This window comes from Emiliania huxleyi (assembly GCF_000372725.1).
Source record: "Emiliania huxleyi CCMP1516 unplaced genomic scaffold EMIHUscaffold_28, whole genome shotgun sequence".
NCBI lineage: Eukaryota > Haptophyta > Isochrysidales > Noelaerhabdaceae > Emiliania > Emiliania huxleyi.
The window spans coordinates 118,051-130,685 of record NW_005199926.1 but is presented as its reverse complement, the minus strand read 5'-3'; the positions used below and the strand labels follow the sequence as shown (position 1 = coordinate 130,685).

General features: G+C 64.3%; 4 protein-coding genes across 4 annotated transcripts; 2 read left to right on the top strand and 2 right to left on the bottom strand.

The window, feature by feature from the left end:
* Positions 1 to 348: 348 nt before the first annotated feature.
* Positions 349 to 1,840, top strand: EMIHUDRAFT_631945 (hypothetical protein; the record flags this gene model as incomplete). Its single annotated transcript, XM_005776477.1, has 5 exons — positions 349 to 948; positions 1,021 to 1,089; positions 1,207 to 1,285; positions 1,457 to 1,582; positions 1,656 to 1,840. The coding sequence occupies 5 exons, from the start codon at positions 349 to 351 to the stop codon at positions 1,838 to 1,840; spliced, it is 1,059 nt and encodes a 352-aa protein (XP_005776534.1).
* A 2,420-nt stretch (positions 1,841 to 4,260) lies between these two features.
* On the bottom strand, positions 4,261 to 4,985 carry TRS33 (trafficking protein particle complex 6). Its single transcript, XM_005776294.1, is given in 3 exon segments — positions 4,261 to 4,572; positions 4,660 to 4,952; positions 4,969 to 4,985. 2 exon segments carry the CDS (start codon positions 4,927 to 4,929, stop codon positions 4,306 to 4,308), a joined length of 537 nt encoding a protein of 178 aa, XP_005776351.1. The 5' UTR covers positions 4,930 to 4,952; positions 4,969 to 4,985; the 3' UTR covers positions 4,261 to 4,305.
* Positions 4,986 to 5,779: 794 nt separating this feature from the next.
* Positions 5,780 to 6,284, bottom strand: EMIHUDRAFT_206900 (hypothetical protein; the record flags this gene model as incomplete). Its single annotated transcript, XM_005776293.1, has 2 exons — positions 5,780 to 5,821; positions 5,979 to 6,284. The coding sequence occupies 2 exons, from the start codon at positions 6,282 to 6,284 to the stop codon at positions 5,780 to 5,782; spliced, it is 348 nt and encodes a 115-aa protein (XP_005776350.1).
* Positions 6,285 to 8,131: 1,847 nt separating this feature from the next.
* EMIHUDRAFT_450611 (hypothetical protein) lies at positions 8,132 to 9,359 on the top strand. The gene is made up of 5 exons (XM_005776292.1): positions 8,132 to 8,485; positions 8,567 to 8,626; positions 8,793 to 8,859; positions 8,930 to 8,972; positions 9,136 to 9,359. Exons 1-5 carry the CDS (start codon positions 8,160 to 8,162, stop codon positions 9,345 to 9,347), a joined length of 708 nt encoding a protein of 235 aa, XP_005776349.1. The 5' UTR covers positions 8,132 to 8,159; the 3' UTR covers positions 9,348 to 9,359.
* The last annotated feature ends 3,276 nt before the right edge of the window (positions 9,360 to 12,635 follow it).

Here is a 12,635-nt window from a genome sequence, read left to right as displayed (position 1 = left end):
GAAATTTGCGCTCCGAGAGTGGCTCCGACAAGGGAACGACAGGCAGTCGCGGTGGGACTTTCGCACCTCTGTTTCTTTTTGCGAGGGCGGTGCTCCACTTTTGCGTTTTCGCAGTGGCCATGCACCGGCGACCGCGGTGCAAGAACACTCTCGTCTCGAGCAGCGTCCGTCTCGCCGCCGCCGCCTGTTTGCCGCCTCGCCGCGCCGCGCGAGCGAGAATGAGTGCTCGCAACCCCTGCCTGCCTAGACGAGTACAGCTAAAGGTACCCGGCTCCCCATGCGTGCGGCAGCCCCCGTCCAAACGAAAGAGCGGCAGTGTGCTGACACTTGTGCTGGCCTGCTACTCTCATGGCGCACGAATCCGAGAGCAGCCTCGGGTACGCCTCCTGGCCCGTCGGCGCGGCCCAGGCCGCGGAGAGCGTGTGCATTGACCCGGCGTCGGCGGGCTGCTCATCTGATGACTGGGTCGAGGTGCCAGACGAGGACGACGACCCTCGGTTCGACTCCTTCGGCTTCCGCTCCTTCGAGGCCCCCGCACCGCCACGCCCCGAGGCCTCCTCCCCCGGCAAGGGCGGCTGGGCCCGCTGGAGCGCGCGGCAGCTCAGCCGGCGGCCGCTCGAGCTGAAGCGCTTGGTGCGGCGAGGGGTGCCTGCGGCACGGCGCTCGGAGGTGTGGCCCTTCCTCGCCCGCATCGATACGCTCCGCTGTGTCGAGGCGGGCGACTACTATGCCGTCCTGCGGGACGCGTGGGGCGGCGCTGGGGCTGCGCGCGCCGCCGCCGACCTCGGCGTGGCGAGGCAGATCGAGCTGGACGTGTCGCGGACCTTTCCGGGCCACCGCGTATTCGGAGGGGCGGCGGGGCGGCAGCGCCTGCGCTCGGTCCTCCTCGCTTACTCCCGCCGCAACCCCGAGGTTGGCTACGTCCAGGGGATGGGCTTTCTCGCGGCGGTGCCTTGCTGTCCCGCCGCCTGCCCCGCCCCAACCCTCCCGCCTCCCCCCCCCCCCCCCCCTTCCCCGCAGGACTGCCTCCTCTGCGAGGGAGTCAAGGGGCTGCAACGAGTCGACCTCGCCCTCCTCCAAATCTCGGAGGCGCCTGCTCTGCCCGCGCCGCCACCTGCCCGCGCCGCCACGCCACTCCACCCCCCCACACACTCTCGTCGCGTGTCGCGGAGGTGTCGCGGACGTGTCGCGTGACGCGTCCGGTAGGCGCGGCTGCTCTGCTGCACCGAGCAGCACGCGCTGCTGCTCGTGCTGCAGGAGGAGGAGGGCCGATGCCACGACATCGGCACGCGACTCGCCGAGATCCGCCGAGATTCTCGCCGCGCTGCCGCGACCGCTCTCGTCTCGTCCCTTCTCCCTCCCGACACTCCCTCCCACACTCCCACACTCCCTCCCACACTCCCTCCCACACTCCCTCCCACACTCCCTCCCACACTCCCTCCGGTGCCGCTCCCAGGCCGCCTCTTCGCGCTCGCCTTCGACACGCGCCTCTTCATCGGCCCCTTCCCGCGCTCCCTCCTCTCCGAGCTGCGCACGCATCACCTCGCCGCCCTCGCCTCGGGCGCCGCGCCGCCCGCGCCGGGCGAGCCGCGTGGAGAGGACGCCGACGTGTCCGCGGCGCGCCCATGACACGACCGCGACACGCCCCCCGCTAGGCGAGCCGCACGACGACGGCGACGCGGAGCCGCTCACGCTCGCGCCGCCGGGGGCGTGCCGGCCGGGCGCGGCGACCAACAGCGGGCTTGGCGAGAGCTCGAGCGACGAGGCGGAGGAGCGGCGGCCGGACCCCTTTGAGATGCTCTCTCTCGACGACGTGGCCGCACCGCCGCGCCGGCAGTAGGGAGAGGGCCGACCGGAGGGGTCGCGGAAGGGGGGGTCGACTTCGAGCGGGGTGGCGAAGAGTGGAGTGGTTGTGGGCGGATTTGGTCGGTGCGTTTCTGGTGCGTTTGCGTGCATCGTCCCCATTCGCTCGTGCGGTGGTCGAAGCGCTTTTTCTGGGTGAGTGGCATGTTCATGTATCTTGTATGCGTGTCCTCGGGTGGGTGTGCAGTGCGGTCCTGTGTGTTCAGAGCTGTCGCAAGCGCGTGGCACGCGTTGGTGCGCGCGCCGCGACCCGCGTGCCTTCCCCGCGTGCCGCGCAACCCGCAACCGCGCGGCGAGTGTGATGTGTGTGCTGTGTGTACAATGAATATTTTTCTTCTTTGGTTTTCCTTACCTACCGCGGGAGGAGATACCCCGCCATATCCGCCGTGGCTTTAACGCGTTATGTGCCCCGCGCGCAGCGCGCGCGCTGCACCTGAGACCTGTGAGCACTTCTGTGAGCAGGCGCAGCGCCACAGGTGACACGTCTCGCGCTACTGTATCACTCGCGAGAGTCCGCCCCGTGTGCGGTGTGGCGCCTCCGTCCCCGCGCTTGTACTCTACCGCGATCACACACCCAACTCTCCCAGGCCGTCTGTACTGCCGAGCGCAGCATCCTTCCTCGCCGAGCAGGTTGCAGGGTCTACGTCGAGTGACGAGCAGGCTTGCCTCGCGCTGCACAGCCGTCGCTCCGACCTAGCCCCAATTCTTGCGTGCGCCACCGCTGGCAGGCGACGGCGAGAAGAGCGAGCCCCTCTCCCCGTCCCCCTCCAGCAGCGGAGGGAATTGCGGGAGGCTCGGGTTGGAGCCGGTGGCAGCGAGGCTGTGCCGCCTGGAGGAGACTTCACTCAGCCGGTGCGGTAGGCTCACAGGATCCAGCCCAAGGCTGAGGCGCCTGGAGGGCCCGGCATCACTCAGGCGCTTTGGCAGCTGTGTCATCTGACCTCTCGAAGCGCGGCGGAGCATGTCCACCCCCTCCTCGTTCGAGTGCCGCTTTGCGATGAACCCAAAGGAGCCGTCGGTGCTCGTGCTCCATCGGTGCGACGACCCACCCGACGCCCGTTCTGGATCGGACCGGCGTGAGCGGGAGGAGACGTCGGACACGTCCAGCGCGATCTGCATGTCGAGCGAGAGCCCTTGAGAGAGGGCTGCATCCAGAGACATGTCCAGCGTCGGTGCGCTCGGCGGCTGGTGCAGAGCCGAGCTGGCTGTCGGGATGGGCGGAGCGCTTCCGCTCGCGGCGGCCCCGACCGTGCCACCGGCGATCCCAGCGATACTGGTCCTCTTGTTGTTGATGCTCTGTCTCTTCTGCGAGATGGACTGCCGCCGCCGCTCCTTCATGATGTCATCGCCGCCGCGCGCGAGGATGAGTGCGAGCATTTCCGGCTCATTGGTCTCGCAGGCGAGGTGCAGCGGCGTCATCTTGTAGATGTCGGGAACGCCGAGCTCGTGGCACGGCTGTGTGCGGGAGAGCACTTCGGCTGCGTCCACGTGCCCATTGGCGACTGCAACATGCAGCGCTGTCTGCCCATCCTCGTCGACCTCAGAGAGCGGCGCGCCGGCCTCGACGAGCAGCTCGAGGATCTCGACCTGGTCCTCCTCAGCCGCAACGTGCAACAGCCCCGGTAATGGGCTGCCGCTCGCCAGGGCTTCTCGTACCCCTCCAACGTCGCCGTCGCGGACGAGCGCAGCGGCTGACATTGCGCCCGCGGCCGGCCCGCCCTGTTTTCGATTTTACTTCGGGGGCACCTCGAGGGCGTTGTGAATCTTTGTGAGCTGTGAGCTGTGAGGATCGGCCCGCAATCTGCCTGGGAAGCCTGCCTGCCTGCCTGGGAAGCCTCGTTCGTGTGACGGGTCGTGGCGTGGTTGTCGAGGGGCCGTGTGGCGAGGCTCCACAGCCCATCTCAGCCCCCGCCGCCCGAGCGCCCCCGCAGAGGACCACCACTCTACACACGCAACACGCTGCCTCAAACGCGTCTTCGTCGCACACGCGGTAGGTAGGTGTCATGTCTCATGACTCATGTCTTATTTTTATCCCTCACAACACACACACGTATCACGTTAATATCGCTCTGCTCGGCCTGGGCGCGTGTTGCTCCCTACACCCTAGATCAGAGGGGTCGGTGGTTCTCGGTTCTCGCTGCCGTCCACAGAGCAGAGTCTGCGTTCGTGGCAGGGCCCACAGGGGTCAGGGCGGGAGCGAGGCGAGCGCGGCGGAGCGGGCAAGAGCCAAGACCTAGGCCAAGAAGAGAACACTTCCCAAGAGGGGCGCACAAGCGGGCTGGGGCGCCCAGTCGGCGGCCGCCCGTCGAGCGGGTCGAGCGTCGTATCACTCGTTTTGTGATCATGCACCCCCCCCAGCGACGAAACTAGTGGACACATAACGCTCAGGCAACTAGTGTTTCAAGTAAGCGCACGACTCGACTGTATAATCAGCCCATGTTTTTATTCTCGCGAGGTGTCCTGCTGCGGCGTCGGGGGCTGCGGGGGCTGCGGCATCTGGATTCGCACGGTGAACTGGCATGCGCTCACGTCCGTCATCTCGACTCCCACCGAGGAGGAGACGCCAAGGCCGCACAGCGCGCCTCGGATGAGGCCGCACGGAAACTTGCCGTATGTCGCGCCCATCTGCTTGGCCGTCGACTGCCGCTCGGCCGCCGGCGAGCACCGCACGAGCAGCCGGTGCCTGTTGTCCTGGAGCATGTAGACCCCCTGCAAGCGTGGGCACAGACAGCGGCGCGCGTGGTCGTGCAGTGCCGGACGAGACGCGGCCGCGGGGCAGGCGCAGCGCGCACGCACCCGGTTGTTGGTCTGCAGCTTGTCAATCTGCTTGCCGTAAATCTCGTACCAAAAGTCCTTGCAGATGAACTTGATGATTTCTAGCGTGTCGGCGAAGCGCGGCCGGTCCTTTGTGTAACGCTCCGCGAGCCGTTCGCCCACCTGGTACCCGATCACCTCGAGCCGGCGGCCGGCGTGCTGCAGCTCCTCCGCTGTCGGGGTCGGGCTGAGCAGCGTGTTGACCACCTCCATGTGCAGGAACGAGAAGCACGACTCGGCGACCTTGGACATGTCGGGCTGGCGTGGTAGCAGGCCCACCAAATACACCAAAGCCGGGCGGCGTGAGGGTTTTTCAGTGTACGTACGTTTAGCTTACTGGGAGAAAAGTCTCTCTCTGTCTCAGTGTATGTAGCTCTTACGTACATTCCCAGTAAGCTATAAGTACGTACGTACATTCCCGTAGGAGACTCTGCTGACAGGGTTTGCGATGAGGAGCGACCCGAAGGGTTTCTCGGAGGTTTTTGGAATTTTTTTTCGTCTGAATTGCGGGAAACTGCCATGGCTCCTACAACGACATCGAAGACACGGGCGCCGAGGCGCGTGCCTGCCTGGTTGAGATGCTGGTGGCCCGAGCCGCCGCTCAGCGAGGAGCGCGCGATGCTGGAGATCGCTCTCCTGAGGGAAGAGCTTCGCGCCGTCGAGCGAGCATGGAGCGAGTGCTCGACTCGAGCACCAGAAGTCGTGCAACGCGATATTCCCCGCCCGATATCCCCGAGCGGCCGAGCGGCCAAATCAGCACCGCCGCTGCCGTCCAGTCGCCTCGCACCCGTGAGTGCCAGCACGCGGCGCCTGGCGGAAGCGGTGAGGCGCAGCGAAGCTGCCGTCAACGACGCGGCGCCGGCGGCGGAGTCGAGACTGCGCAGCAAGGAGGCAGCATCGAGACTGCGCAGCAAGGAGGCAGAGGAAAGCTGCGCCGATGACGGGCCGCGCACTCCAGCCAACCCGTTCCAGAGTCGACTGAAGATCCACCGCTCGCCGCTTGGGGCGGTGCCGAGCTAGCCGATAGGAAAACGGCCTCTCGCACCGTTTTAAAGCTCGTCAAAAAGGCGTTTTCTGCGCGTTTAAGTGGGTTAATACACGGTTACATTGGCATGAAGAAAACAGATTCGGCATGCCGCTGTTTCTAAGACGGCGGCGGGCAGTGAGAGGAGGTCGTCTCGTCTCATGCGGTTAGCGAGGGTGCGGTGCGTCCTAATCTAAAATCCGAGGATTAAGGATTCAGGCATCGCTTCAGTGAGGCCAAAGTGAGTTTATGGATGTGTGAGAACGGTACGGGACACGAGGAGGCACGCGGACCAACTCGTCGGCGACTCTGCTGCACGCCGTTTCAGATTTTTTCTCAGCGTGAGCGAGACGTGGAAGAGTGCCACCGTCGGGTAGGACGGGTCGGCCCGGAGCATCAGAGTAGCCGTCGTGGTCGCGGCGAGCAGCGCCGGCCACTCCGGCGCCGCGTCGGCACCATGGGAGCATGTCCACCGCCACTTCGCGGTCGCAGCGCTGTTTGTCGCCCAAAACGCCGCTGATCCCTCTGGCGGGCCAAAGATGACTCGCATGTCGATTTCGACGCGACGGGCGCATGGAGGCATCACGTCTCCATGCGCCCGTCAAGTCGGAGCCAGTCTGCGGCGACCACAGCGCTCACCGCGGGATCGGCGAGCTTTTCAGAGTCGAGCGATTGCGCGAAATCACACTCTGTGGATTTAGTACGGACCGTATCATGGTCACTGTCTCTCTCGATCCTGAGCCTGGCGGCCCACGACTGGGCAGTGGGCACTGACCAACTGTCGGCCATCGTGCATCGAGCTCAAATTCCGATTTCCGTCACGTCACGTCACGACTCGGTCGTGGTTGGTCGCGTGCACTTCTCGTATCTCGAGGTGCACACATCAAAACCGGACCTGAACCGCAATCCGGACCCGGCCACGCGCCACCGCCCCGCACGCCGCGTGCGCTCGTGGTCTCTGGTCACGCGAGATGTTTTGTTTTGTCACGCGTGGGTCTAGACGGCGATTCCGGCAACGGCACGTGAGACTTCGGCGAGCGCGTGAGCGAGAGACGGCGACGGCCCGACGGCGACGCCGGGGCCCGTTTGCGCTTTCGCCAACGCGCGTCAGAGTCGAGAGTGCGCGCTGCCGTCAGGACAGCCCACCTCACGTCCCCGTAATGCGCTGCTTTTGGCGGCCTCGCCGAGAGTGGTGTGCGCGCCTTCACGACACCATGGAGCCTGGGTTAGGCCTTGGACCTTGGTAACTGGTGTTCTCTGCTCTGAGCACTGAGGGAGGGTGTTGGGGATGTAGAGGCTAGAGCGTAGAGCGCTGGAGAGCTGTAGCTGAAGCTGTATGCTCTAGTCTACGCTACATCCAGCAGCGGGAGGACCGCGTGCGCCGGTGCGCTTCGTGTGTACACCCAACGCGGCCAAAGGATATCCACCTCGAGAACCTCGAGAGAACACACACACACACACACACACACAAGAAGAGAACACACACACACACACACACACACACACACACACACACACACACACACACACACACACACACACACACAGCGCTTCAACTCTTGTATGCGCGCGGCGGCTTCTTTTTTCATGGTGTTAGTGCCAGTGCGCGCCAGAGAGATTTTTGAAAACCAAGAAAAATCACGACTCTCACAGTAAAAGAAAGAAAGAAAGAAAACACACAACCCAAGGGAGGGATGGGAGGGCGGCACGCCGCCACCACACAGGGATTTTAAGGAGAGGAGACGATCGAGGGGGGTCCCGTACCATGCGGAATCGACCCTATCAAGTGCTCAAGTGCTCAAGAGGAGTGTGGTGCTAGCCGTCGCCCACCCCAACCCTTGGTCGTCTGCCTCTTTCTATCTCCCTTCGCAGTCCCTCGCCGATTCTCGCTGCAACCTTATGCCACCTCGCGGTCGTCCCACTCTCTTCGTTCTCTCTCTTGTCGCTTCTTCCTCTGTCGCGTCGCTCTCGTCTACCTCGTAACGTCCTGCGACGCCGCCGCCGCCTGCCTGATCCCTTGCTCTCGCGGCTTCTCCCGCCTTTCGGCGCAACTCTGGACTCTGCTCACAGTGATTTGGGCTCGGCAGCTTGTCAGCTTTCTTCGCGCCAGTCCCGGGCCCAAAAAGAAAGAAAGAAAGTACAGATGGGAGGGATGGGAGGACGGCACACCGCCACCCCTACGGATTTTAAGGAGAGGGGTGTGATGCGCTAGGCGTCGGCAACGGCAATAGTCTTTTTCATGCGGAATTTTCCAGCCGGGATGCGAGCTCTGTGCTTTGTGTGCCTGGTGGCCGCGGCCGCGGCCGCGATGCGGCCAGCTGTCGTGACTATCGCCCGGCCGGCGCTGCCGCGCGCGGCGGCGCCGCTGCTTCAGCAGGGACCGATGGAGGACGGCTTCCGGGAGCTGATGCCAATGGCGACGGATGAGGGCAACATCGACCCGGAGATCGTGGAGCGGATGGACGCCGAGGTGCGGGCGCTGACGGGCGTGGCGCTGGAGGACCTGCTCAACCCATCCAAGGTGGTCAACCTCGAGCGCGAGCGCATCCTCACTGAGGCTGAGCTCGGCGCGGCAGCAGACGGCGCGGAGAGGGCCGAGCTGCAGGAGAAACTCGATAAGATCGAGACGCGGCTGGCTGCGGAGAAGCGGACGGTGTTCCGCGGCTGGCTCAAGAACCTCTTCATCGGCCAGTCTCTCCTCGCGATCGCCATCTCGGGCCTGATGGTCTACGACGCCATCCCGGGCGTGCAGCTGGACCTCTCTCTGCGGGCACTCGGCTTCTGGCGCGAGGGCCCCTCTCCCGCGGCAGGCGGCGCCGCGCCGCGCACGAACCCGCCCCTCCCGCCCCTCCCGCGCCGGCGCAGGTCTTACTGGCTCTTTGTCATCCCCTCGCTCCGCGCCCGCCGCCCCCGCGGCTGGGAAAAGTGAGGCTGCCGGCTCCGCCCGAGAGGAGGAGGGAGGAGCCTCGGGAGGGAGTGGCCTGGGCAGGGAGGGTGGCTCGGCAGGGAGGGGCAGTGCCGGCCGAGAGCCCCGAACTGAGACCGCTCGCCGCGGCCCTGGCCTCGACCGCTCCCTCTCTCGCTCCCTCAGGCGCGCCCTCAACCTCGCCTTCCTCGGCTCCCCGCTCCTCACGCTCGGGATGCCATTCCTGACCAAGGAAGGGGCCGCTCGTCCGGCGCGCACAACGGGCCGCGACACCCCCCCTCACACCCCCTCCCCGCGAGCAGGAGCCCTCCCTCATCTGGTGCGCCAACCTCGCACTGCTCCTCGGTGCGGCACCCTCGCGCCCTTGCGCCCTCGCCACCCTCGCACCTCGCACCCTCGCACCCTCGCACCCTCGCACCCTCGCACCCTCGCACCCTCGCACCCTCGCACCCTCGCACCTTCGCACCGTCGCCCCCTCCCCTTAGGCCACCCCCCTCCCTCGCCGCAGGCTGCTACGCCTACGGCCTCGCCGCGGGAGACGGCGACGGCGAGGTCGACAGCTTCAGCGGCCCGCTGCGCTGGCTCGACTTCGGCTCGGGGCAGGAGCGTGGCGTGCGCGGCGCGGCGCGAGAGAGGCTGCTCGCGAGGGACGAGGTGGCGAGCCGCAAAGCGGCGGAGCCCGCGGCCGGGGTGGGCTCGAGCAATGCTGCGGACGAGTGAGGCGTGTGAGACCGAGAGAAGGACAGGAGTGTGTGGCGCGGCCCGAATATGAGCTCGGTCTTGGCACTTGGAGGGCCGCGTATTTTGACCGCGCAAGACATAGAGGGTGGCTAAGGGCTCTGCACGCAAGGCGCCCGCGTCGCAGACGCGGTACCTTTGTGCTTTTTGCGCAAATCAGAAATCTGCACACACTGCAGTGTATACCGCCCACGACACCAATGGTTGGGTAGTAGGGCTAGAGGGTCACTCTACACTTAGCCTCTGCAGCGAGCGAGCGCTCAACTTAGCCCCCGCACGGAGCCGGGCTCGGACTTAGACGCTGTATGGTCGGGGGCCATGAACTTAGACGACATAAGGCCAACTCCGGGTAAAACCCGGGTATACCTGCAAAAGTCCAGGTTTACCCGAAAAATACCTGGACGCGTCCCGACCAACGTATGCCGCGCACGACGCCATATCGCCTTGTCCCAGGGCCAGTGCGCTACTTGCGGCGCGCAACTCCTGCTCAAGTACGCGCACCGTACCATGTGCTGCCGCTATGCGTGTCTTAAGGCGGCTGCGGCGAAGCGGCGGGCGCGGCATGCCGATGGCAGTGCGGACGATGCGGTTGCGATGTGTTCTGCTTCAAGATCGTGGCGGTGCTTGGCATGCACTTCTGCGATCCCAATCAGCTCATCGCAACGAAGCAGCGCAACAAGCTGGCTGCTGCCAACAAGGCCCTATGCTAGATCTACCTCACGCGCGGATCGTTCAAAGAGAACCAGCATACACAGGCTTCTCTGACATGCGTTTGTTTGAGCTTGAGGCTATTTATGTGAGAAATGTTTGGCTAGAGATTGCGCTCAAGAAGAGCAACGAGAATCGGAAGAGGAGGATGCTGAGGCGGCGATTGCTGAGGCATGAGGAGGATCGATCCGGATTAGAAGGCGCCCGCCGCAGGCGAAGAAAATTTGGGGGCTAGCGCCGTATATCGTTGATCACGGTGGGAGCCTCTTGGCCCCAGGCTGTGCCACGGCCGACTTAGCCGATGTAAGAGGCTCTCGCTGATCTTAGACCGCGTAAGCACCCGAGCGTGACTAGTCACACTTAGACCCGCTCAGCCTCGAGGCTCAGAACTTAGACTACTACCCAACCAGTACGACACCTAGACCCCCCCACACGAGCAAATAGCAAAATCCGAATACCGTGCACAATGCAAGCCTTCAGCTGGTAGCAAGACATCCGTCAAATTGAAACCAACAACATACCTAAACAAGAACGCTGAGCCCTGGCTGTCAGGCTGTCAGGTGCTGTCAGGTGATCTGTCGGGCTGTCGGGCAGCTGTCAGGCACTGTCAAGTGCCTCTGTCAGACCAGCTGTCAGGTGCTGTCAGTGCTGTCGGGTGCTGTCGGGTGCGTGTCTGACAGGCGAGGGGCTCTGTAGCTGTCGGGTGCTGTCGGAGCTGTCGGGTGTTGCTGTCAGACGCTGTCGGAGCTGTCAGAGCTGTCAGGCTGCTGCTGCTGTCAGCCGTTGGGCTGTTACTGTCAGGTGCTGTCAGGTGGTGCTGTCGGGCTGCCCTAGCTGTCGGGGTGCTATCAGGCTCTGACACACACCAGCCACACTTATGACACTATCAAGGGGAGACCAGCGGGTACGCAGCTGCCCCCCTCCTACGGCGTGATCACGCCGGCAGGGGCGGCCGCCTGGGGAGCGCAGATGGCGGCGCAGGCGCAGGCCGCGGCGGCGGCACAGACGGCGGCGGCCACCCACACCCAGACGCCGTAGGCATATGACTGTAGGGCCCCAGAAGGCTAGCTGGTAGCTTCATTTGTAGTAGCACAGCCGCCGGTGCTAGAGAGGGGTCCGCAGAGGTGGGGCGGGAGGGTTGAGAGCTTAGGGTACCCCTAGGGTTCTGAGGGCCGGATTGTTTTAAGACCTTTTAGGAAATGAGGAGGTTTGGGGGCTCAAATTGTCATTTAAGAGATTGCAGGCACGGGGGGTCCCTCTTTTAAGTCTGTTTAAGAAAATCGGCCTCACCGGCACGCGTCGCTGGGTTCCGCGCCGTTTTATCCAATACTGCCTTTATTAGGCACAAACCCGCCTCTGAAGACACATCTGTAGGTCTGGTGCACTGGCAGGAGCCATACTCGCATAGGGGACGCGTGCCAGCTGACTGTAGCCAGCTTCCCGGCCTCCGGCGTCTACCGGGAGCCTCCCGGACCATCGACCTCGGGAGCTCTCCCGCACCGTTTAAGCGTTTAAGACCGTTTAAGGAATCGGCGGCCCAGCAGCTCTTAAAACCGGCCTAGGCCGGTTTTAAGCCGTTTAAGCCGCAGGCGCCCCAGGGCCCACCCTTTTAAGCCTAGGGGTACCCTAAGGTTGAGAGAGTCAGAGACCCATGACCATCCCATGACTACATGAACCACACTCACATGTACATGTCTTTGCATGTAATAGTTTTGTTATACCCTCATGGGGCACAAGAAAGAGGCTCTACGGGGGGGGGTCTGACTGTGTACGGTCTGTGCTGCTGTCGGGCTGTCAGCGCTGCTGTCAGGCCACTGTGTGCTGTCGGGCTGTCAGGCAGCTGTCAGGCTGTCTCACGTTAGGGTCTGACAGCGACGGAGCGCCTCGCCTGTCAGGCTCTGCTGTCAGGCTGTCAGATACGTGCTGTCAGACTGTCAGAGAAAGTGCTGTCAGCGCTGTCAGGCTGTCGGGCACTGTCAGGCGCTGTCCGGGGTTTGCTGTCAGGCTGTCAGACCAGGGCTCAGCAAGAACGTCCGCCAAATCTCCGTGCTTTACGGCGCAACTTGAGGGGAAGCCGCTGATCGAGCCCAGCGTGCCCGCGGCCGCCTCCCGCGCACCGCCGCTGGGGACGACACGCTGCGGAATCGGATCGAGCCCATGGAGGAGGAGGGCGCAGTCGCCGAGTCGGCGAATTGGAGGAGGAGGAGGAGGGCGCAGTCGACGAATGGGAGGAGGGCGCAGTCGACATTGGCGTGTCTGACTCAGAGGAGGAGTTGGCGGTGCTCCGGCAACCTAACCTGATTCAGAAGCTCGCCGACGTTGTCGGAGGAGCTCCGCTAACGATTCGGCCGGCCACCCAACGCCGCCCCCCTACCCGCCACCCACAAAGCGCCTGCTCTACTATCCCTCTATCCCCGGACCACCCGCTCCACTTTCCACGGATCATGCCCGTGATAGCACCATCACTGCCGCCGTCCTGGTTTGAACGCGGCAGCTAGACTCTAGGAACTCGGTAGTTGTGACCCCCCTGTGCCCTGAGTGAGGAGCAGGAGAGAGAGCTTT

What these genes read in the sequence shown, in the direction of transcription:
- EMIHUDRAFT_450611 (XM_005776292.1), top strand. Translation starts at nt 8,160, where the DNA reads ATGGACGCCGAGGTGCGGGCGCTGACGGGCGTGGCGCTGGAGGACCTG. An exon ending in GGATGCCATTCCTGACCAAG is followed by an intron (nt 8,860 to 8,929) that starts GAAGGGGCCGCT and finishes CCCCGCGAGCAG; the next exon opens with GAGCCCTCCCTCATCTGGTG. An exon ending in CAACCTCGCACTGCTCCTCG is followed by an intron (nt 8,973 to 9,135) that starts GTGCGGCACCCT and finishes CCCTCGCCGCAG; the next exon opens with GCTGCTACGCCTACGGCCTC.
- TRS33 (XM_005776294.1), bottom strand. Translation starts at nt 4,929, where the DNA reads ATGTCCAAGGTCGCCGAGTCGTGCTTCTCGTTCCTGCACATGGAGGTG. An exon ending in AGCTGCAGACCAACAACCGG is followed by an intron (nt 4,573 to 4,659) that starts GTGCGTGCGCGC and finishes CCACGCTTGCAG; the next exon opens with GGGGTCTACATGCTCCAGGA.